General features: G+C 45.6%; 1 protein-coding gene across 1 annotated transcript in view; it reads right to left on the bottom strand.

The window, feature by feature from the left end:
• Window positions 1-22783, bottom strand: part of myo10 (myosin X) — a 613607-nt gene that overhangs the window by 390201 nt on the left and 200623 nt on the right. Inside the window, exon 3 of the mRNA XM_068058429.1 lies at window positions 2975-3133. Within this exon, the coding sequence (XP_067914530.1) occupies window positions 2975-3133 (159 nt within the window). The remainder of the gene's footprint in view (window positions 1-2974; window positions 3134-22783) is intronic.

Below are 22783 nucleotides of genomic sequence, written 5' to 3'. Positions count from 1 at the left end.
CATGCCAAAGAATTGCAGGTTGATTGGTAAATTGGCCAGCAGCAATTGCCCCAAGTATAGGTAGGTGGTAGGGAAATATAGGGACAGGTGGGGATGTGGTAGGAATATGGAATTAGTGTAGGATTCGTATAAATGGGTGGTTGATGGTCGGCACAGACTTGGTGGGCCGAAGGGCCCGTTTCAGTGCTGCATCACTGAACTCACTAAAATAAACCTTTTGTACCAGTCTGCCATGAGGGATCTTGTCAAAGGCTTTACTGAAGTCCATGTTGACAACATCCACTGCCCTTCCTTCATCAATCATCTTCGTCACTTCCTCAAAAAACTCGATCAAGTTAGTGAGACATGACCTCCCCTTCACAAAACCATGCTGCCTCTCGCTAATAAGTCCATTTGTTTCCAAATGGGAGTAAATCCTGTCCCGAAGAATCCTCGCCAATAATTTCCCTACCACTGATGTAAGGCTCACCAGCCTGTAATTTGCTGGATTATCCTGGCTACCCTTCTTAAACAAAGGAACAACATTGGCTCTTCTCTAGTCCTCTGAGACCTCACCTGTAGCCAATGAGGATACAAAGATTTCTGTCAAGGCCCCAGCAATTTAGTTAAACATGATTTGGCCTCAACAAATCCAACCTGACTTTCTTAATTAATCCACATTTGGCCAAGTGACTGTTAATTTTGTCCCGAATTATCATTTCTCAAAGCATTGCCACCACCAAGGTTAAATAGACTGACATGTAGTTGCTGAGCTCTTCCTTACACACTATTTTTGAACAAGGGTGTAACAACCTTGTATCTAAGGAGGATTGGAAGACTATGGCCAGTGCCTCTGCAATTTCCACACTTACTTCCCTCAGTATTCTAGGATGCATCTCATCTGGTCCTGGTGACATATCAACTTTTCATAAAGCCAGCATTTCTAATCCCTCCTCTTTATCAATTTTTAGCTCATCCAGTGTCGCAAGTACCTCCTTTTTCACTATGACTTGGGCAGCATCTTCCTCGGTAAAGACACTTGCAAAGCACTCATTTAGTACCTCTGGCCCTACATCCATGTGTAAATCTCTTTTTAGGTCCCTAATTAATCCCACTCCTCCTTTTACCACCCTTGTACTATTCATATGCCTATCGAAGAGTTTTTGATTTCCCTTTATGTTCACTACCAATCTCTTCTCATACTCTCTGTTTGCTGCTCTCATTAGTTTTTTCACTTCCCCTCTAAACTTTCTATATTCAGTCTGGTTCTCAATTGGATCATCAACATGATATCCGTCACATGCACTCTTTTTCTGCTTCACCTTACTCTCTTTCATCATCCAGGGAGCTCCGGCTTAGTTTGCCCGACCTTTCCCCTTGTGGGAATGTACCTTGACTGTACCTGAACTATCTCCTCTTTAAAGGCAGCCCATTGTTCTGTTATAGTTTTGCCTGCTGAGCATTGATTCCAATTTACCTGGGCCAAATCCGTTCTCAACCCATTGAAGTTGACCCTCCCCCAATTAAGTATTTTTAACCTGGCTTGCTCCTTGCTATTTTCCATTGCCAACCGAAACTTTATGATACTCGGAAGGTTTAGGACGAATAATCAGGAAAATTCCTCTCTGTGTCCTTTAGAAACTTGCTCAGGAGACGAGATGGACTCAGTTATATTACAGGGTATCTAACTCCTATATAAGGTGATTTCTGTCCCAACCAGAAACAGGACCAGCATATCCTTGAAGTTGTACAGCAAATCAGTGTCCCACCTGTTCCAAGGGTCTACTATTCTCTGAGAAAAGAACCACCGAACATCCAACCTAGTCCTGCCATTATGTAACTTGTAAACGTGATCCCTGGTCCTCCCGAACCTATCCATTTGAAATAATTTGTACACATGTAAACAATCTAATCCTTTATTATTATGTAAGTCTCAATCAAATTGTCCCAGGTTCTATACTTCTCTAAACCGTACAGACCTAACTCTTGAATCATGAGCTGCTCAGGTACTGCAAACTAAGAAGTAATCCAGTGGCCCTCCTCTACACCATTTTCAAAGCTTCAATATTCGCCACTGTGTGTACAGACCAAAACTGGACACAAATTTCAAATCAGGAAAGAAAGATAAGTTTAGTTTTGTAGTGAATTCTCCTATGAACACAACCGAGTACCCAATTTGCAATTGATCTTCATTGATGCTAAAATAGAAGTGTTCAGAGAAAGATTTTGTTTTGTAATTCTGATCTCTCAAAGATCTCTCTCTGCAGAGAAATGTGCTATTTGATAAACTTAATTTGTGACACAACAATGTAAAATTACTCCACTATAGTCCTGAGAGAGCCGTAGCACGCTCTCACCTCTAAGTCAAAAGTCTACTGCAGAGACTTGAGCACAAAAATCTAGGCTGACACTCCAGGGCAGTACTGAGGGAGTGCTGCAATGTTAGAGGTGCTGACTTTCAGGTGAGATGTTAAACCAAGGCCCCATCTGCTCGTTCAGGTTGATGTAAAAGTATTTCAAAGCAGGTAACTTATCCCTGGTATCCTGGGCAATATTTACCCCACAACCAACACCACGAAACATGGATTATCTGGTCATTTTCACAATGCTATTTCTGGGAGCTTGCTGCGGACAAATTTGCTGCCACATTTCCTCCATTACACCAGTGACTAGTATTTTGTTGGCCGTAAAGTGCTTTGGTACGTCCTGAGGTTGTGAAAGGCACGATATAAAAACAAGTCCTTTTACTGTTTAGGAGTGCCAGTCCTTGAAGTATTAATTCTACAAACAAGCTCCCTTGTCAGGTGCAATTCTTTTCCAGGAGCTGCCAAGGCAATCTGTCCAGTCTAGATGATGCATTTCATAAGTATGACCTGGTCACATACATGCTCATGTCTATTTTGAGATTTTAACATTATTGATCAAAAGTGACAATCAAAAAATGGCTGTACAGCAGAAACTGTATTTCAACACCAATGTGCTACTTTGAACTTACGTAGATATTGTCCTGTTTATAGCGAATGTGTAAATTATGCATGATTGCCCCTTCGTGCAGCTCTGCCAGTGTTGCCATATCCTCAACACCCTCAATACTGGTTGGATGCATGGCCACCACTTTTTCCCTGGTTAAGGCGTTTAGTTTATAAGTGTACACCTGTTCAAAAGAAAGAAAAAACAAAATTATGTAAACAAATCAAAAATGTGAGCATGGTGGAAACATAAATGCATTCAAAAATGACAGTGCTGAATTGGCTTGATGAAAGTTAACCTTCTATGCCATCAATTTGAAATGAAAATGGTGATCTCACAAGCAATGCATTATTTATTTAATATAATTTTTCATTACTTCAAAGCATGACATCTGCCTCTCTCTCACCATCCGTAAAGATGTTTTGAGACAGTTGCAGTTTAGTTTAGTTTAGTTTAGAGATACAGCACTGAAACAGGCCCTTCGGCCCACCGAGTCTGTGCCAACCATCAACCACCCATTTATACTAATCCGACACTAATCCCATATTCCTACCACATCCCCACCTGTCCCTATATTTCCCTACCACCTACCTATACCAGGGACAATTTGTAATGGTCAATTTACCTACCAACCTGCAACCCAGGGCGGCACAGTGGCGCAGTGGTTAGCACTGCAGCCTCACAGCTCCAGGGACCCGGGTTCGATTCTGGGTACTGCCTGTGTGGAGTTTGCAAGTTCTCCCTGTGTCTGCGTGGGTTTTCTCCGGGTGCTCCGGTTTCCTCCCACAAGCCAAAAGACTTGCAGGGTGATAGGTAAATTGGCCATTATAAATTGTCACTAGTATAGGTAGGTGGTAGGGTGGTAGGGAAATATAGGGACGGTGGGGATGTTTGGTAGGAATATGGGATTAGTGTAGGATTAGTATAAATGGGTGGTTGATGTTCGGCACAGACTCGGTGGGCCGAAGGGCCTGTTTCAGTGCTGTATCTCTAATCTAATCTAATCTTTTGGCTTGTGGGAGGAAACCGGAGCACCCAGAGAAAACCCACGCAGACACATGGAGAACTTGCAAACTCCACACAGGCAGTACCCAGAATTGAACCCGGGTCGCTGGAGCTGTGAGGCTGCGGTACTAACCACTGCGCCGCCCCTTGTTGATGTTGCACTCCCACGTTCATAAATAGTAGCTTAGTTATTTTACTCAGAAAGATCCAAATAAACTGGAGAAAGTCCAAAAACAGCCTGACTTAAATGTCAGAGTTCCCATAGGTTTTGTAATGGCAAATCCTCCACCAGATCCTTCGAAGGCCTGTGGTGTCAGACATAGCAAAGTCTAGTCCAAGGGACTCCTTACATAAGGAGTTCCCTGCTTCCCAGTCTCTCAGGCTTGTTGGTTCCGTGTCTGGAGCCCCTCACAGAGGGCCAACTTTTTTTTTTAAGTGCTTAGTAATATAGCAGCAGGTGTAGGTCATTCAGTCCTTCAAGCCTATTCTGCCATTCAATTAGATCATGGATGATCTCAACTCCATTTCCCACCTTTGCTCGATACTCCTCGGTATCCTTACCTAACAAAGACCTATTGATCTCAGTCTTGAAAGCTCCTGTTACAGCAGCAGGGGTGGTCCTCCAACTCCCCCAGCGCAGATACCAATGCCACGTTTTCTAGCATTTATATAGGTAGGCACCAAAGATGTGCCATTAGTGGCATGGGACAATGGCAGAGGCCACCAGAAAGCACTAGCTTAGCGTAATTGCTGGGATCACAGTCGAAAAAATTGCATGCCTTCATGTACAATCTTAGATTAGTTTTATGAATGTTAGACAGAGCAGAGCATAAAAAGACACCCCCTCACCCACAGAGCATGGGGGCAGCTAACCTGCCCACCACCATCTCAAGATGATCATCAAAAGAAGAGAAAGAAAGAGAAAAATTTCCAAGCTGTTCAAAATGTTCTTGGAATTTTAAGTGAAATCAAACCTTGCTGGATATTGAGTGACAGTTTGTTTCAATTGAAGAAAACCTCAGGGGAGAGGAGGAACTGCTATTAGTACTAAGTAGTCCCTCAGACTTTCCTTTTCCTTTGAGACATTGTGGGATTTTTAATACCAAACATACATAAACAGCATCATGCGGATTTTAGTCACCAATTTTAAACTAGGGAAAAATTCCATGATCAAGATCAGAAGCTTGCACTTCCATATAGTGAAAACACACCGAAAATATACTTCGGATTCTGAAACCAGCTTTACATTGTCTGCTTCCTCCATTCCTATGTTCTCAAATGAGTTCACACATTTTACAATGAGCCTTGTTCATTTGACCCTTACTTTTTATTTCTTTTTTTTTTAAAGAGATACAGCACTGAAACAGGCCCTTCAGCCCACCGAGCCTGTGCCGACCATCAACCACACTTTTATACTAATCCTACACTAATTCCATATTCCTACCACATCCCCACCTGTCCGTTTATTTCCCTACCACCTACCTATACTAGGGGCAATTTACAACGGCCAATTTACCTATCAACCTGCAAGTCTTTGGCTGAGGGAGGAAACCGGAGCACCTGGCGAAAAGGATTAGCATAAATGGGTGGGTGGTTGATGGTCGGCACAGACTCGGTGGGCCGAAGGGCCTGTTTCAGTGCTGTATCTCTGAAAGGGGCCCACCGCAGCCTCACAGCTCCAGCGACCCGGGTTCAATTCTGGGTACTGCCTGTGTGGAGTTTGCAAGTTCTCCCTGTGTCTGCGTGGGTTTCCTCCGGGTGCTCCGGTTTCCTCCCACATGCCAAGGATTTGCAGGTTGATAGGTAAATTGGCCATTATAAATTGCCCCTAGTATAGGTAGGTGGTAGGGAAATATAGGGACAGGAGGGGATGTGGTAGGAATATGGAATTAGTGTAGGATTAGTATAAATGGGTGGTTGATGGTCGGCACAGGCTCGGTGGGCCGAAGGGCCTGTTTCAATGCTGTATCTCTAAACTAAACAAATAAACAGAATTAGCATTTAAATTGCAACTATTTGGCTAACATGCCAATAATCTTGAAGCTGCCTGCCTATCTGAATTATTACAAAGTTTCTGCAGATAGCTCCTGATGATTTCTGGTATATCAACGGTTTTAATTTCAATATTGGCATTACAGAGGTTTTCTTTTGAATAAAATTTGTATGCATTCACCAAAAAAGTTTAGAATTTGCATGTCCAACTCATGAAAGGCGGCTAAACACCATCCAAGAGAGTGCAGATCTAAGTATGAAAAGGTCCCTCGCAGGCTTTGGAATGTGGCATTCCATAACTGTCAAAGTGCAATGATTCAATTTACTCAATACTGTACTACTCAACAACTAATTCAAGAACTAATGTAACCTCAACTCAAAACATACAAGATGTATAGTTCATAATGACACAGGTAAAGTAGCTGCAAACTTGCTCATCTTGTACTAACTTGAATTTGCCGACAACAAAGCAAAACTCCGTGAGGGGCAGAGCAAGCTCAACAGCTAGGTCTCAAAAGCATCAACAAATCAGTGGTTGAGCAAAATCCTACGATTTTGTAAGCATACAATCGAATCATTTGCAACTTTTAACCAGGAGCAGAATTTTGATTTCAACACTGCTGCTGACAGTGCTGAGACTTTTGGTAAACAGTCTTATCCTCAATAAAACCAAAAAATTCTTGAAATACTCAGCAGGTCTGGCAGCATCAGTGGAGAGAGAAGCAAAGTTAATGTTTCAGGTCAGTGACCTTTCATCAAAACCTATCCTCAACTTGGCTCATATTTTACATTTGTACCAGACAACCTAACAAGGTGGCATTACATGGAATAAATTAAAACTGCTTTAAAATAACCAGCAGCCTTGGTTCTGAACATAATGGTCTTTTGTGCTCTTGAAATTATACCAAACATGAGGTAGGAATTACTAATAATGTTCCAGCTGAGTCATCACTCGCCTGACTGCTGCTCCTGAAGTTTCACTTTATAACTAAAGGCATTTGATCGTTTAAAACAAGCAATAAAAGGCAAATGTAAAATGGGTTTGTAAGCACTGCACAATTTACAGGATGTGTATTGCAAAATACTTTCCAATGTCAGCCTCAGTCTCCAAACACCAAAAATGTTTTTATATTTGCCAGGTCTCAAATGTGAGTTACAAACCTAATTTCCTGCTCCAGAAAGGTGCCTGAACTTTGGGAAGATTTACAGGGAAGGTCAAAGAGCAGGATTATGTTAGCAACAACAGGAATTGAAAACAAATTAGTTAGCAAGTGCTTTAGCCTGCACTGGGAAAATGAGCAAGCTGAAAGGTCATACGGAACCCTTTTCACTTCAGATAGTTTTGAGATTCTAAACGCACGATAAATTCAAGTATAGAATTAAATTCAAATGTACAAAGAATGCCTTTTTCATCCTCAAATTTTTCAATTCTATGTTATAGAACATAGAACAGTACAGCACACGATGTTGTGCCGAACCTTTAACCTACTCTAAGATCTAAGTAACTACCTACCCTTCATTCTACTATCATCCATGGACCTATCCAAGAGTCGCTTAAATGCCCCTAATGTATCTGCTTCTACTACCACCGCTGGCAGCGCATTCCACGCACCCACCACTCTCTGTGTAAAGAACCTACCTCTGACATCTCCCCGAAACCTTCCTCCAATCACCTTAAAATTATGCACCCTAGTGATAGCCCTTTCCACCCTGGGAAAAAGTCTCTGGCTATCCATTCTATCTATGCCTCTCATCATCTTGTACCCCTCTATCAAGTCACCTCTCATCCTTCTTCGCTCCAATGAGGAAAGCCCAAGCTCCCTCAATCTTTCTTTGCAGGACGTGCCCTCCAATCCAGGCAGCATCCTGGTAAATCTCCTCTGCACCCTCTCTAAAGCTTCCACATCCTTCCTATAATGAGGCGACCAGAACTGAACACAATATTCCAAGTGTGGTCGAACCAGGACCTTATAGAGCTGCAGCATAACCTCGCGGCTCTTAAACTCAATCCCCCTGTTAATGAAAGCCAACACACCATACGCCTTCTTAACAACCCTATCAACTTGGGTGGCAACTTTGAGCGATCGATGGACATGGACCCCAAGATCCCTCTGTTCCTCCACACTACCAAGAATCCTGTTTTAAACCTGTATTCCGCATTCAAATTTGACCTTCCAAAATGAATCACTTCACACTTTTCCAGGTTGAACTCCATCTGCCACTTCTCAGCCCAGCTCTGCATCCTGTCAATGTCCCGTTGCAACCTACAACAGCCCTCCACACTATCCACAACTCCAGCAACCTTCGTGTCATCGGCAAACTTGCTAACCCAGCCTTCCACTTCCTCATCCAAGTCATTTATAAAAATCACAAAGAGCAGAGGTCCCAGAACAGATCCTTGTGGAACACCACTGGTCACCGAGCTCCAGGCGGAATACTTTCCATCTACTACCACCCTCTGTCTTCTATGGGCCAGCCAATTTTGTATCCCGACAGCCAACTTCCCCTGTATCCCATGCCTCCTCACTTTCTGAATGAGCCTACCATGGGGAACCTTATTAAACGCCTTGCTAAAATCCATATACACCACATCCACTGCTCTTCCTTCATCAATGTGTTTTGTCACATCTTCAAAGAATTCAATAAGGCTTGTGAGGCATGACCTGCCCCTCACAAAGCTATGCTGACTGTCTCTAATCAAACCATGCTTTTCCAAGTAATAATAAATCCTGTCTCTCAGAATCCTCTCCAATAATTTGCCCACTACCAACGTAAGAATGGCTGGTCTATAATTCCCAGGGTTATCCCTATTCCTTTTCTTGAACAAGGGAACATTTGCCACCCTCCAATCATCCGGTACCACTCCAGTGGACAGTGAAGACGCAAAGATCATCGCCAAAGGCGCAGCAATCTCCTCCCTCGCTTCCCGTAATATCCTTGGATATATCCCGTCTGGCCCCGGGGACTTATCTGTCCTCATATCATTCAAAATTTCCAGCACATCCTCCCTCTTAACCTCAACCTGTTCAAGCATATCAGCCTGTTCCACGCTGTCCTCACAAACGACCAGGTTCCTCTCACTGGTGAATACTGAAGCAAAGTATTCATTTAGGACCTCCCCTACCTCCTTCGACTCCAGGCACAAGTTCCCTCCACTATCCCTGATCGGCCCTACCCTCACTCTGGCCATCCTCTTGTTCCTCATATAAGTGTAGAACGCCTTGGGATTTTCCCTAATCTTAGCCAAGACTTTTTCATGTCCCCTTCTTGCTCTCCTAAGTCCATTTTTCAGTTCCTTCCTGGCTACCTTGTAACCCTCTAGAGCCCTGTCTGATCCTTGCTTCCTCAACCTTAAGTAAGCTTCCTTCTGCCTCTTGACTAGCTGTTCCACATCTCTCGTCATCCAAGGTTCCTTCACCCTACCATCCCTTCCCTGCCTCATCGGGACAAACCTATCCAGCAGTCGCAGCAAGTGCTCCCTGAACAACCTCCACATTTCTGTCGTGCCCTGAGAACATGTGTTCCCAATTTATGCTCCCCAGTTCCTGCCTAATAGCATTGTAATTCCCCCTCCCCCAATTAAATATTTTCCCATCCCAACTGCTCCTGTCCCTCTCCATGACGATAGTAAAGGTCAGGGAGTTGTGATCACTATCACCGAAATGCTCTCCCACCTATAGATCTGCCACCTGGCCTGGGTCATTGCCAAGAACCAAGTCCAACATAGCCTCCCCTCTGGTCGGCCTATCTACATATTGAGTCAGGAAACCTTCCTGGACACACCTGACAAAAACTGCTCCATCCAAACTATTTGCACTAAGGAGGTTCCAATCAATAGTATAAGGTGGACAATAATAAGGTGAACAAGTCCCCAGGTCCGGATGGAATCTATCCCAGGTTACTGTGGGAAGCGAGAGAGGAAATAGTTGGGGCCTTAACAGATATCTTTGCAACATCCTTAAACACGGGTGAGGTCCCGGAGAACTGGAGCATTGCTAATGTTGTCCCCTTGTTTAAGAAGGGTAGCAGGGATAATCCAGGTAATTATAGACCGGTGAGCCTGACGTCAGTGGCAGGGAAGCTGCTGGAGAAGATACTAAGGGATAGGATCTATTCCCATCTGGAAGAAAATGGGCTTATCCGTGATAGGCAACATGGTTTTGTGCAGGGAAGGTCATGTCTTACCAACTTAATAGAATTCTTTGAGGAAGTGACAAAGTTGATTGATGAGGGAAGGGCTGTAGATGTCATATACATGGACTTCAGTAAGGCGTTTGATAAGGTTCCCCATGGTAGGCTGATGGAGAAAGTGAAGGCGCATGGGGTCCAAGGTGTACTAGCTAGATGGATAAAGAAGTGGCTGGGCAACAGGAGACAGAGAGTAGCAGTGGAAGGGAGTTTCTCAAAATGGAGAGGTGTGACCAGTGGTGTTCCACAGGGATCCGTGCTGGGACCACTGTTGTTTGTGATATACATAAATGATTTGGAGGAAAGTATAGGTGGTCTGATTAGCAAGTTTGCAGACGACACTAAGATTGGTGGAGTAGCAGATACTGAAGGGGACTGTCAGAGAATACAGCAGAATATAGATAGATTGGAGAGTTGGGCAGAAAAATGGCAGATGGAGTTCAATCAGGGTAAATGCGAGGTGATGCATTTTGGAAGATCCAATTCAAGAGTGAATTACACAGTAAATGGAAAAGTCCTGGGGAAAATTGATGAACAGAGAGATTTGGGTGTTCAGGTCCATTGTTCCCCGAAGGTGGCAACGCAGGTCAATAGAGTGGTCAAGAAGGCATACGGCATGCTTTCCTTCATCGGACGGGGTATTGAGTACAAGAGTTGGCAGGTCATGTTACAGTTGTATAGGACTTTGGTTCGGCCACATTTGGAATACTGCGTGCAGTTCTGGTCGCCACATTACCAAAAGGATGTGGATGCTTTGGAGAGGGGGCAGAGGAGATTCACCAGGATGTTGCCTGGTATGGAGGGCGCTAGCTATGAAGAGAGGTTGAGTAGATTCGGATTATTTTCATTAGAAAGACTGAGGTTGAGGGGGATCCTGATTGAGGTGTCCAAAATCATGAGAGGTATAGACAGAGTGGATAGCAAGAAGCTTTTTCCCCAGAGTGGGGGATTCAATTACTAGGGGACACGAGTTCGAAGTGAAAGGGGAAATGTTTAGGGGGGATATGCGTGGAAATTTCTTTACGCAGAGGGTGGTGGGTGCATGGAACGCTTTGCCAGCAGAGGTGGTAGACGCGGGCATGATAGCGTCTTTTAAGATGTATCTAGACAGATACATGAACGGGCAGGAAGTAAAGAGATACAGACCCTTAGAAAATAGGCGACAGGTTTAGATAGAGGATTTGGATCGGCGTAGGCTTGGAGGGCCGAAGGGCCTGTTCCTGTGCTGTAATTTTCTTTGTTCTTTGTTTTAGTAGGGAACTTGAAGTCACCCATGACAACAACCCTGTTACTTCTGCACCTTTCCAAAATCTGCCTCCCAATCTGTTCCTCCTGGTCTCTTCTGTTCTTGGGGGGTCTATAGAAAACTCCCAACAAAGTGACTGCTCCTTTCCTGTTTCTGACTTCCACCCATAATGAATCAGTAGACAAACCCTCCTCGACGACCTCCCTTTCTGCAGCTGTGATACTATCCCTGATTAGCAATGCCACTCCCCCACCTCTTTTACCTCCCTCCCTATTCCTTTTCAAACATCTAAACCCCGGAACATCCAACATCCATTCCTGCCCCTGTGATATCCACGTCTCCGTAATGGCCACAACATAGTAGCTCCAAGTACTGATCCATGCTCTAATTCATCACCCTTATTCCTGACACTTCTTGCGTTAAAATAGACACACTTCAACCCATCATACTGGCTGCAACTTTGCCCTGTCAACTGTCTAACCTTCCTCACAGACTCTCTGCACTCGATCTGCCTGGTCAACAGCTACCCCATCCACTGATCCGTGGCTCCAGTTCCCATCCCCCTGCCAAACTAGTTTAAACACTCGCGAAGAGCTCAAGCAAACCTCCCGCCCAGGATATTGGTGCCCCTCCAGTTCAGATGCAACCCGTCCTTCTTGTACAGGTCCCACCTTCCCCAGAAGATATCCCATATCTGAATCCCTCCCTCCTACACCAGTTCTGTAGCCACGTGTTCAGCTGCACTCACTCCCTGTTTCTAGCCTCACTAGCACGTGGCACCGGTAACAATCCTGAGATTACTACTCTGCTCGTCCTGCCTTTCAGCTTCCAACCTAACTCCCTATATTCGCTTTTCAGGTCCTCATCCCTTTTCCTCGCTATGACATTGGTTGCGATATGTACCACGACCTCTGGCTGCTCCCCCTCCCCCTTAAGAATCCTGTAGACTCGATCCGAGACATCCCTGAACCTGGCACCCGGGAGACAACATACCATCCGGGAGTCTCGTTCGTGACCACAGAATCTCCTGTCTGTTCCTCTAACCATTGAATCTCCTATCACTATCGCTCTCCTATGCTCCCCCCTTCCCTTCTGAGCCGCAGAGCCAGGCTCAGTGCCAGAGACCTGGCCACTGTGGCTTTCCTCTGGTAGGTCGTCCCCCTCAACCGTATCCAAAACGGTATACGTATTAAGGGGAACGGCCACAGGGGATCCCTGCACTGTGCGCCTATTCCCTTTCCCTCCCCTGACGGTCACCCAGCTACCTTTATCCTGTAACTTAGGTGTCACTACTTCCCTATAACTGCTCGCTATCACCCACTCAGCATCCTGAATGACCCGAAGTTCATCCAGCTCCAGTTCCCAAACGCGCTCTGCGAGGAGCTGGAGTTGGGTGCACTTCTCACAGGTGAAGTCAGTAGGGACACAAGTGCTGACCCTTACCTCCCACATCCTGCAAGAGGAGCATGCAACTGCCCTAGCTTCCATCCCCTCCGCACTAAATTGACAACATTATGGATATGAGTCATACAGAATGAAGGAGTCCGTTACCTGGGGCTGGATTTTGTGGGTAGGCCCAAGAGCAGGACTGGAATCAGGTGCCGGTGCCACTTGCAAAGTGAGCGACTGGGAGGAAACAATCTTGAGGCATCCAGCCAATTAACTGCCAGCAGGCACGGACAGCTGACTAGTCAGGGAGAGGAGGCCGTCAGTGAGGCAACAAATGCAGCGTCAAATGATGCTGCTGGAGGTGCAGGTACCATATTTAAAGGGCTGCCAGCACTCGTTGATGGGTGGGTGCCGCTCCCTCCCTAAAAGGCACTTGGTGCCTGAACGAGGGACCCAGCATCAGGAAAGAGGGGTTGCTGAGGTAGCCCTTGCTCCCGACCCCCTCCTCTGTGACCACCACCTCACGAGACTCCTCCCACCCTGACCTATCTGTGACCTGGGTCCAGTGCTCTCCTGGGCCTGTGGGTAAGTGCTCCCCCAGGAGCAGCCACCGCCCCTGATTAACTGGTAGCTCTCCAAGAGTGGGACTTCAGGCGAGGGGTCCTTGATTCCGTGGAAGGCCTGCCACTGTCCATTTAACTGCCTGATTGGCACTAGATTTGGCAGGCCTTCCCGAGAAGAGGCTTTACAGGGTTCTCAGCATTGCTTTGTCCAACATAGAGACCTCCGTCACTGGCATAAACTCCCAGCCATTATTTGTCCTTCATCTGCCATAGTGAAAAGCATATCTGGAAATACTCAGCAGGTCTGGCAGCATCTGTGGAAAGAGAAGCAGAGTTAACGTTTCGGGTCAGTGACCCTTCTTCCCCAGTTCCGAAGAAGGGTCACTGACCCGAAACGTTAACTCTGCTTCTCTTTCCACAGATGCTGCCAGACCTGCTGAGTATTTCCAGCATTTCTTGTTTTTATTTCAGATTTCCAGCATCTGCAGTATTTTGCTTTTATGAAAAGTATATCTTCTGTGCCTTGCAGAAACAGTGCTCAGAAACCTTAATTAACTAAATATGTACTGTTTCTGGTAAATAAGGGCTTCAAATCAATCAACTAATGCTAACAATAATTAGATCTTCATCAGTCTCCTCATTTCCCTTCTGCTCTGAACTAGCCTTGTTGAGAAATTTGGCCTGAATCATTTGGCTAATATTTCCTGGCCAATCTTTTAAAACATAGCAATGAAATGTGTTCTGCAGCATTCAAGAGTAACTGCCAACATTTTAAAAATAAATGCATTCTCATTTACATTGTTACCGAGTTGAACAATTCTTTATAGTTTCCACTTGCTCTCTCTGTAATAGTCAGAGAGAGATACAGCACTGAATCAGGCCCTTCGGCCCACCAAGTCTGTGCCGACTAACAACCACCCATTTATACTAACCCTACATTAATCCCATATTCCCTACCACATCCCCACCATTCTCCTCCCACCTACCTTCACTAGGGGCAATTTACAATGGCCAATTTACCTATCAACCTGCAAGTCTTTGGCTGTGGGAGGAAACCGGAGCACGGGGCGGAAACCCATGCAGTCACATGGAAAACTTGCCAACTCCACACAGGCAGTACCCAGAACTGAACCCGGGTTTCTGGAGCTATGAGGCTGCGGTGCTAACCACTGCACCACTGACAGTCTTGTTCTGGCATTGTCCCAATCCACCACCGCCCTCCTCTGCCTGGTTACACTTATCCTCACATTGAACATCAACTTCTTCAACTCCACTCACTTCCTCCAATTAAAGGTGTTGCTATAGGAACCCATATAGGTCCTAGCTATAATTGTGTGTATTGCCTTTAAGAGTAATGTACCTTTAAGATCTTGGTATGCTAATGAGCTGAGTACCAGGATGCAATCATGTGACTACAAGCCAGTCATGCTCTTAACTGTAACACCAAGGGGCAAGTCCTGTAAATAGATAGCTCTACACTGTATAGATTAGTTAGCTGTTAATAAACCTGTTTGAGATCTTCAATCAACTGAACTCCATGCATCTTATTTATGTTGCATCAGACAACATAAAAAGCTACTCATTACAGCTATGCCTACCTTTTTGTGGGATATGTGGAACATTCTTTGTTCCAGTCCTACTCAGCCACCTCCCATGCCCCTTTGATGGCACTGATGACTGCATAGATGCTGTTTCCTGTTCTCACCCTAAACTGGAAAATTTCATCTAATTTGCTTCCAGTTTTCACCCTTCAATCGCCTTCACACAGCCCATCTCTGACCCTTCCCTTCCTCGACTTCTCTGTCTTCATTTCTGGGGACAGGCTATTGATCAATATTCACTATAAGCCCACTGACTCTGACAGCTACCTCAACTACACTTTCTCACACCCTACTCTATTCCAAGCTCCCAGTTTCTCTGTCACATCTGTTCTGACCATGTAAAATTCCATCCATCGCTTCCAATATGTCTTCCTTTTTCGTAAAGCGAGGACTCACCCACACCCTGTCACCATGTGTGATAGCCCTGGACTGTATTCATTCTAATTCCCACACTTTTGCGCTCACCCCTTCCCCCAATACCCAAAACCAGAATAGGATTCCCCTTGTCCTCACCTTCCACCCTACCAGGCTCCACATTCAATACATCACACTCCACTATTTCCAACACCTCCAGCATGATGGCACTACCAAGCATATCTTTCCCCTTTCAGCATCCCGAAGGGATCGTTCCCTCTGCGATACCCTAGTCTACTCCTCTTTCACACGAAACAACTTCACCTCATCCCATGGCATCTTCCCATGCAAGCCCTTCACCTCCTCCCTTCTCTTTCCATGTTAAACAGTGATTTACTTGTACACCAAACTGAAAGTAGTACTGTATTCACTGTTCACAATGTAGTCTCCTCTACATTGCAGAAACTGAACGTCGATTGGGTGACATTTTGTGGAACACTTGTGTTTAGTTCGCAAGCATGACCACGTGACCCTGAGCTTCCAATCACTTATTTTAATTCTCGGCTTCTCTCTCACTCTGATCTTGGTCTCCCACACTGTTTCAATTAAGCTCCTCAATCTTTCAATTCAGCACTTTGCTGTCTTCTGGACTCAACATTGAGTTCAACAATTCATATCATAATATCTGCTCCCATTTTTTGTTGTTTTTGGATGACAGATGAAGTTGAACAAGATAAAAGAGACAAACAGAAATCCATTGAACAGAAAAGCAGAACTTCTTAAAGTCATAGATACATACAGCACAGGAACAGGCCCTTCGGCCCATCATGTCCGTGCCAACTATCAAGCACCAACCTATTCGAATCCCATTTTCCAGCACTTGGCCCGTAGCCTTGTATGCTATGGCATTTCAAGTGCTCATCTAAATATTTCTTAAATGTTGTCAGGATTCCTGCCTCTACCACCTCTTCAGGCAGTGCGTTCCAGATTCCAACCACCCTCTGAGTGAAAACGTTTTCCTCAAATCCCCTCTAAACCTCATATCTTCGTTCTATGCCCCCCCTGTTATTGAGCCCTCCGCTAAGGGAAAAAGTTTCTTCCTATCTAATCTATCAATGTCCCTCATAATTTTGTATACTTGAATCATGTCTCCCCTAGGCCTTCTCTGCTCCAAGGAAAACAACCCTAGCCTTTTCAGTCTCTCTTCATAGCTGAAATGCTCCAGCCCAGGTAACATCCTGGTGAATCTCCTCCGCACCCTCTCCAGTGCAATCACATCCCTCCTATAGTGTGCTGCCCAGAACTGTACACAGTACTCCAGCTGTGGCCTAACTAGCGTTGTTTACAGCTCCATCATAACCTCCCTGCTCTTATATTCTATGCCTCGGCTAATAAAGGCAAGTATCCCAAATGCCTTCCTAACCACCTTATCTCCCTGTGATGCTGCCTTCGGTGATCTATGGACAAGTTCACCAAAGTAAAAAGAAGAAAATTACAGCACAGTAACAGGCCCTTCGGCCCTCCAAGCGTACGCCGATCCAAATCCTCTATCTAAACCTGTCGCCTATTTTCTAAGGGTCTGTATCTCTTTACTTCCTGCCCATTCATGTATCTGTCTAGATACATCTTAAAAGATGCTATCGTGCCCGCGTCTACCACCTCCGCTGGCAATGCGTTCCATGCACCCTCCACCTTCTGCGTAAAGAACTTTCCACGCATATCCCCCCTAAACTTTTCCCCTTTCACTTTGAACTCGTGTCCTCCCGTAATTGAATCCCCCACTCTGGGAAAAAGCCTCTTGCTATCCACCCTATCTATGCCTCTCATGATTTTGTACACCTCAATCAGGTCCCCCCTCAACCTCCGTCTTTCTAATGAAAATAATCCTAATCTACTCAACCTCTCTTCATAGCTAGCGCCCTCCATACCAGGCAACATCCTGGTGAACCTCCTCTGCACCCTCTCCAAAGCATCCACATCCTTTTGGTAATGTGGCAACCAGAACTGCACGCAGTATTCCAAATGTGGCCGAACCAAAGTCCTATACAACTGTAACATGACCTGCCAACTCTTGTACTCAATACCCCGTCCGATGAAGGAAAGCATGCCGTATGCCTTCTTGACCACTCTATTGACCTGCGTTGCCACCTTCAGGGAACAATGGACCTGAACACCCAAATCTCTCTGTACATCAATTTTCCCCAGGACTTTTCCATTTACTGTATAGTTCACTCTTGAATTGGATCTTCCAAAATGCATCACCTCGCATTTGCCCTGATTGAACTCCATCTGCCATTTCTCTGCCCAACTCTCCAGTCTATCTATATTCTGCTGTATTCTCTGACAGTCCCCTTCAGTATCTGCTACTCCACCAATCTTAGTGTCGTCTGCAAACTTGCTAATCAGACCACCTATACTTTCCTCCAAATCATTTATGTATATCACAAACAACAGTGGTCCCAGCACGGACCCCTGTGGAACACCACTGGTCACACCTCTCCATTTTGAGAAACTCCCTTCCACTGCTACTCTCTGTCTCCTGTTGCCCAGCCACTTCTTTATCCATCTAGCTAGTACACCTTGGACCCCATGCGCCTTCACTTTCTCCATCAGCCTACCATGGGGAACCTTATCAAACGCCTTACTGAAGTCCATGTATATGACATCTACAGCCCTTCCCTCATCAATCAACTTTGTCACTTCCTCAAAGAGTTCTATTAAGTTGGTAAGACATGACCTTCCCTGCACAAAACCATGTTGCCTATCACGGATAAGCCCATTTTCTTCCAGATGGGAATAGATTCTATCCCTCAGTATCTTCTTCAGCAGCTTCCCTACCACTGACGTCAGGCTCACTGGTCTATAATTACCTGAATTACCAAGGTCCCTCTGACACTCTGTACTTCCTAGGATCCTACCACCCATTGTATATTCCCTGGCCTTGTTAGTCCTCCCAAAATGCATCACCTCACACTTCTCAGGATTAAATTCCATTTGCCACTGCTCTGCCTATCTTACCAGCCCATCTATATCGTCCTGTAATCTAAGGCTTTCCTCCTCACTATTTACGACACCACCAATTTTCGTGTCATCCGCGAACTTACTGAACATATCTCCTATATTCATGTCAAAATCATTAATGTACACTGCAAACAGCAAGGGTCCCAGCACCGATCCCTGTGCTACACCAGTGGTCCCAGGCTTCTACTCGCAGAAGCAACCTTTAAAGTGAGCATTACTGGAAGAGAAGAGGCAGTGAATTAAAAACTAATAAAGAAGTAAAATACTGCTGATGCCTGAAATAAAAACAGAAAATGTTGGAAATTCTCAGCCGGTCAGGAAGCATCTGTGGAGAGAGAAGCAGAGTTAACGGAAAGGATTTTGGTGCTGATATGGGGGTAGGAACGGAGGTGGGCAGGCACGAATTTCCCGGTGCTGGCCAGCATGTCGGTTCACCCCCACGGTCCCAACTCCCAATGATTTTCCTGGAGTCCAGATCAGGAGATCAGGCAAGGAATGGCTACCCACCTGCAAGCAGCAGGGAGCTTATTAATGCCATTGAAAGGCCAATTAAGGCCATTGATCAGAGAAATTTTCCAGTCAACCTGCGAGCCACCCAGGGACTCAGGAGCATGGCAGATGCCTGGAGGTGACCTCCCGATGGCAGACCGGGGTTTGGGGGGGGGGGGGGGGAGTGGGGGAGGAGGGTGGTGCAGCGCTCCAAAGTAAATTTGAGGACCCCCCCACCTTGCAGTCACCATACCTACTGAGCCACAACTGCAACCACTGACCGCACTGTGGAGGGGTTTCTCCTCCACAATGGTGGCCCTGTAGCTGTGGCCATCGTCAATTTCAAATATTTTGAAAATGCTGAGACACCGCCTCAAGGTGGGGGTGCCCTCTCTCTCCCTTACCTGCAATGGCCGGCTGCAGCTCCTTCGGTGCTGGAGGGCCTCCTATTGGCCCTCCACCTTGGAGAGTCCTCTCGCCGTCCTTAATTGGGCGGCGAGAAGACCTTCTGGCGTCTAATTGGCCAATCCTGCAAAACTAATTGTCGGGTTCCTCCTGACACAGTACAGGGTGGGGACCCGCATTTGATCTGGATGTTGAGGTCCCAATGGGAAAATCCTGCCTAATGTTTCAGGTCTGTGACCTTTCATCAGAACTGGGAAAAGTTAGAAATGCAATAGGTTTTGAGCAAGTTTTGCGTGTTGTGCCTTGTTATCAATTCAAACAATGAAAAAAAACTGAACAAATCATTTAAACTATGGGATCAGATAATTGTTGTATCAGCATGAGATAATAGGAGCAATTTTCGTCTCTACTTTCTGCCAGGAACAAGGCTCCAAAACAATGAGGGGGCTGAACATAGTACCTTGTTCCCACTCACAATCTGCCCGCTGGCATGTTCATTGGGTAATCCATGTGGTGAGTTGAGGCGGCCAGGATAAAAGCTAACTCTGGCAGATGCTGGAAATCTGAAATAAAAACAAATGCTGGAAGCACTCAGGCAGTCAGGCAGCACTTGCGGAGGGGGTAAAGTTGGCTTCATGTTTCAGGTTTCTGTCAGGCCTCACCTTGAAGTTCTGCTCTTCTCTTTGATGTGATTTTCATTTGTGTCTCTCAAGCTGTTCATGGTTCAGGTTGAAGACTTCTCGCTAAAACCATTAATTCTACCTTCTTCATTCTGGACATGATGCCTGACTTTCATGCATTTTGTTTTTATTTCAGCCCAGTTGGCCACCAGCTTCAGGCAGAAGCCTGGTGAAAATGACCTCAACTCAATTTTGACATGCCAGTGTGTAGAATGTGCACCACACGTGCTCCATTCACTGGTATTAGATGTTGAGTGGCGTTAACTAGTGGTCCTTCAAAGGACAGCTTAAGGCTACTCCTAGAAGAAACAAGTTTCTGTTTGTTGTTTTTAGAAAGAACACATTTTTGAGCAGCCAGTTGAAATAGACGAGTGGGGGAAGAGTGAAGAGAGAGAAGGAAGAGGGGCTTCGATCTCAGAATAAATCTCAATTATAGACATTTGTGCATCTGCATTTCTTACAATCTTAGATCCAGCTCCACTTGGAGTCGACTTTGCACCTTTGTTACACTAACAAGTCAATAGACCACTGGATCTACAACTGCATGCCACTCTAGCCCTTGCACTAGCTGCCTTCCATCAGACAGGATGTATTAGAAAATATAGGGACGGATTTTAATCCGGCAACGGGTGTCCCGGTTGCGGGCCAGAGGTTGAGGGTGGGTGGTGCGTGGTTGAGAGGGCGGGGGGAGGGGGGGAGGGGGGGGGAGAACCTGCCTCGGCCCTCCATCGGACTCCTGAAGCTATATATCAGCAGCCAGCCAATTAACTGCCTGCCATCCAGGACGACATCCCATTAAGGGACAAGCTCCCGCCTCCTGGGCTGCTGAGCAATCAGAAAGCTCAAAACTCTGCAGTACAGGCAGTGCCACTGGGAGCATTGACCACTGCCGGTACTGCAGGAGGCTCTGCAGAGAAGAGTGAAGACGACTCCGGGAGAGGGAAGTGGGGTTGGGTCGCCAGGGCCATTCGGGCAGGCCTTGGTGACAGTTTGGGTAGGGTGGTGAGGTCTTCCCGGTGGGTGGGCCAGCAATCACTGCCAGCAGGGTTCCTCCGGGGGCTCTGGATTGGGCCGGGAGTAACAGCCCCCTGACCCATGAGGAGGCCACCAGGCTTGACCTGGCAGCATCTCCATGTGGCACTATGCCCCTCCGCCTTCCGCAAATTTGAAATGGGAAAAGGACTTTGAAGTGGCCATTACTTGGCCACTTAAGGATCTCGGTTGGCTGGGGTGGGAAGGCCATCCACGGCCTTCCCTGTCCTGAACAAAATGGCTGGAGGCCCGGACAACGTCGGGAATGGCACCCTCTGTCATTTTCTGTGCCCTCCCCCACCTCCAAGCACATAACAAAATTCAGCCAAGAGTTACAATGCTGGACTATACTACCAACTGACCAGAGGGTGGCACAGTGGCTAGCACCGCAGCCTCACAGCTCCAGCGAGAACTTCACCGGGTGCTCCGGTTTCCTCCCACACCCAAAGACTTGCAGGTTGATAGGTAAATTGGCCATTATAATTTGCCCCTCGTATAGGCAGGTGGTAGGGGAATATAGGGAAGGTGGGGATGTGGTAGGAATATGGGATTAGTATAAATGAGTGGTTGATGGTTGGCACAGACTCGGTGGGCCGAAGGGCCTGTTTCAGTGCTGTATCTCTAAAATAAATAAAATATCCTTGTCCCTTCTGCAGTCAACAAATACCGAATCCAAGGGTTTCTAATAAACAAAACTAAATAAAAACAAACCCACAAGCAACAAAGTTCAAATGGGAAACCATCTTGCTCATGAATAGATTGTAATAGATAATTAAACTTTCCCTCTTGAACTATGTTATGTGGAGTGTATATGACTCATTGAATAAATGTTAAAAATGAGGAGCAAAAAGAGCGAATACTGGAAACATTCTACAATTCATTCATGAGGACAAAAAATGTCATGTTCAGTAACTGTGGAGAGAACAGATGAGTTAACATTCCAGATATGGACCCTTTAAAGGACTCACACCCAAGACTTGAATTCATCTGCTTTCTCCGCAGGCGTTTAATGAATTGAAGTTTCCAGCAGTTTGTTTTTGTTTCAGACTTCCAGTATCCATGGTTTTATGTTTCCTGCTAAAAATAACCACTTCATTTATGTATTATACGTTGTTCAATAAAATTAAAACAGAATGGCAAAATGTATCATATTCATTGCAGCAGCCACAGTAATGTCTTTGAGGTTTTCGAAGAAGACTGTTCCAAGAATTGCATGTGTCTGGACTTCTTGAAAGGATGCTAGCAAGAAAACATGCTGTGCCAAATGAGGATTTTTAATCCATCAGTTGAAAACTTAGATAAATCTTTTAAAAACAAGAGACAGAAAGAAACTGATAAATGTCACTGCTAAATATCTAAAAATGGTTGCCACCAGTTGCATCTGAATACCTTACCCATCAAGGTATCAAAGGAGAGACAGATGTCTGAGCTGGACACCATGAGAACTCATGAATTTAGAATGAGCGACCAGCTGCACTTCTAATGGCAAAACACTCAAAGCCATCTTGCAACATTAACAGTGGAAGATAAACCCCTCCAGGGGTAAACATTGAAACAATGAGACCCAGGAGAGATTGGGAATTCCTAGACTTGAATCTAATTAAATTGCAAATGAAGTCACTGGACAATCACACGATCACCTTCCATCTGTGAAAAACTAGCAGTCTTTTACTACAAAGGGACAAGCTTTTGAGACTTTGAAATGTGCAGAACCCAAAGGGGGTGTGTGTGTGTGTGTGTGTGTGTGTGTGTCTCTCTAGGTGAACTTGGGGCATTTGAAGTTTGCCTGCTGGCTGAAAAAATCCAAGACAAAGACCCGTGGGAAGAATACCACCTGCTCCAATGTCTACCAAGAACTTCAGGACTCCA

The sequence above is a fragment of the Heterodontus francisci genome, chromosome 2 (genome assembly GCF_036365525.1).
Source record: "Heterodontus francisci isolate sHetFra1 chromosome 2, sHetFra1.hap1, whole genome shotgun sequence".
Classification (NCBI taxonomy): Eukaryota; Metazoa; Chordata; class Chondrichthyes; order Heterodontiformes; family Heterodontidae; genus Heterodontus; species Heterodontus francisci.
This window is presented reverse-complemented; position numbering and strand designations above follow the sequence as displayed.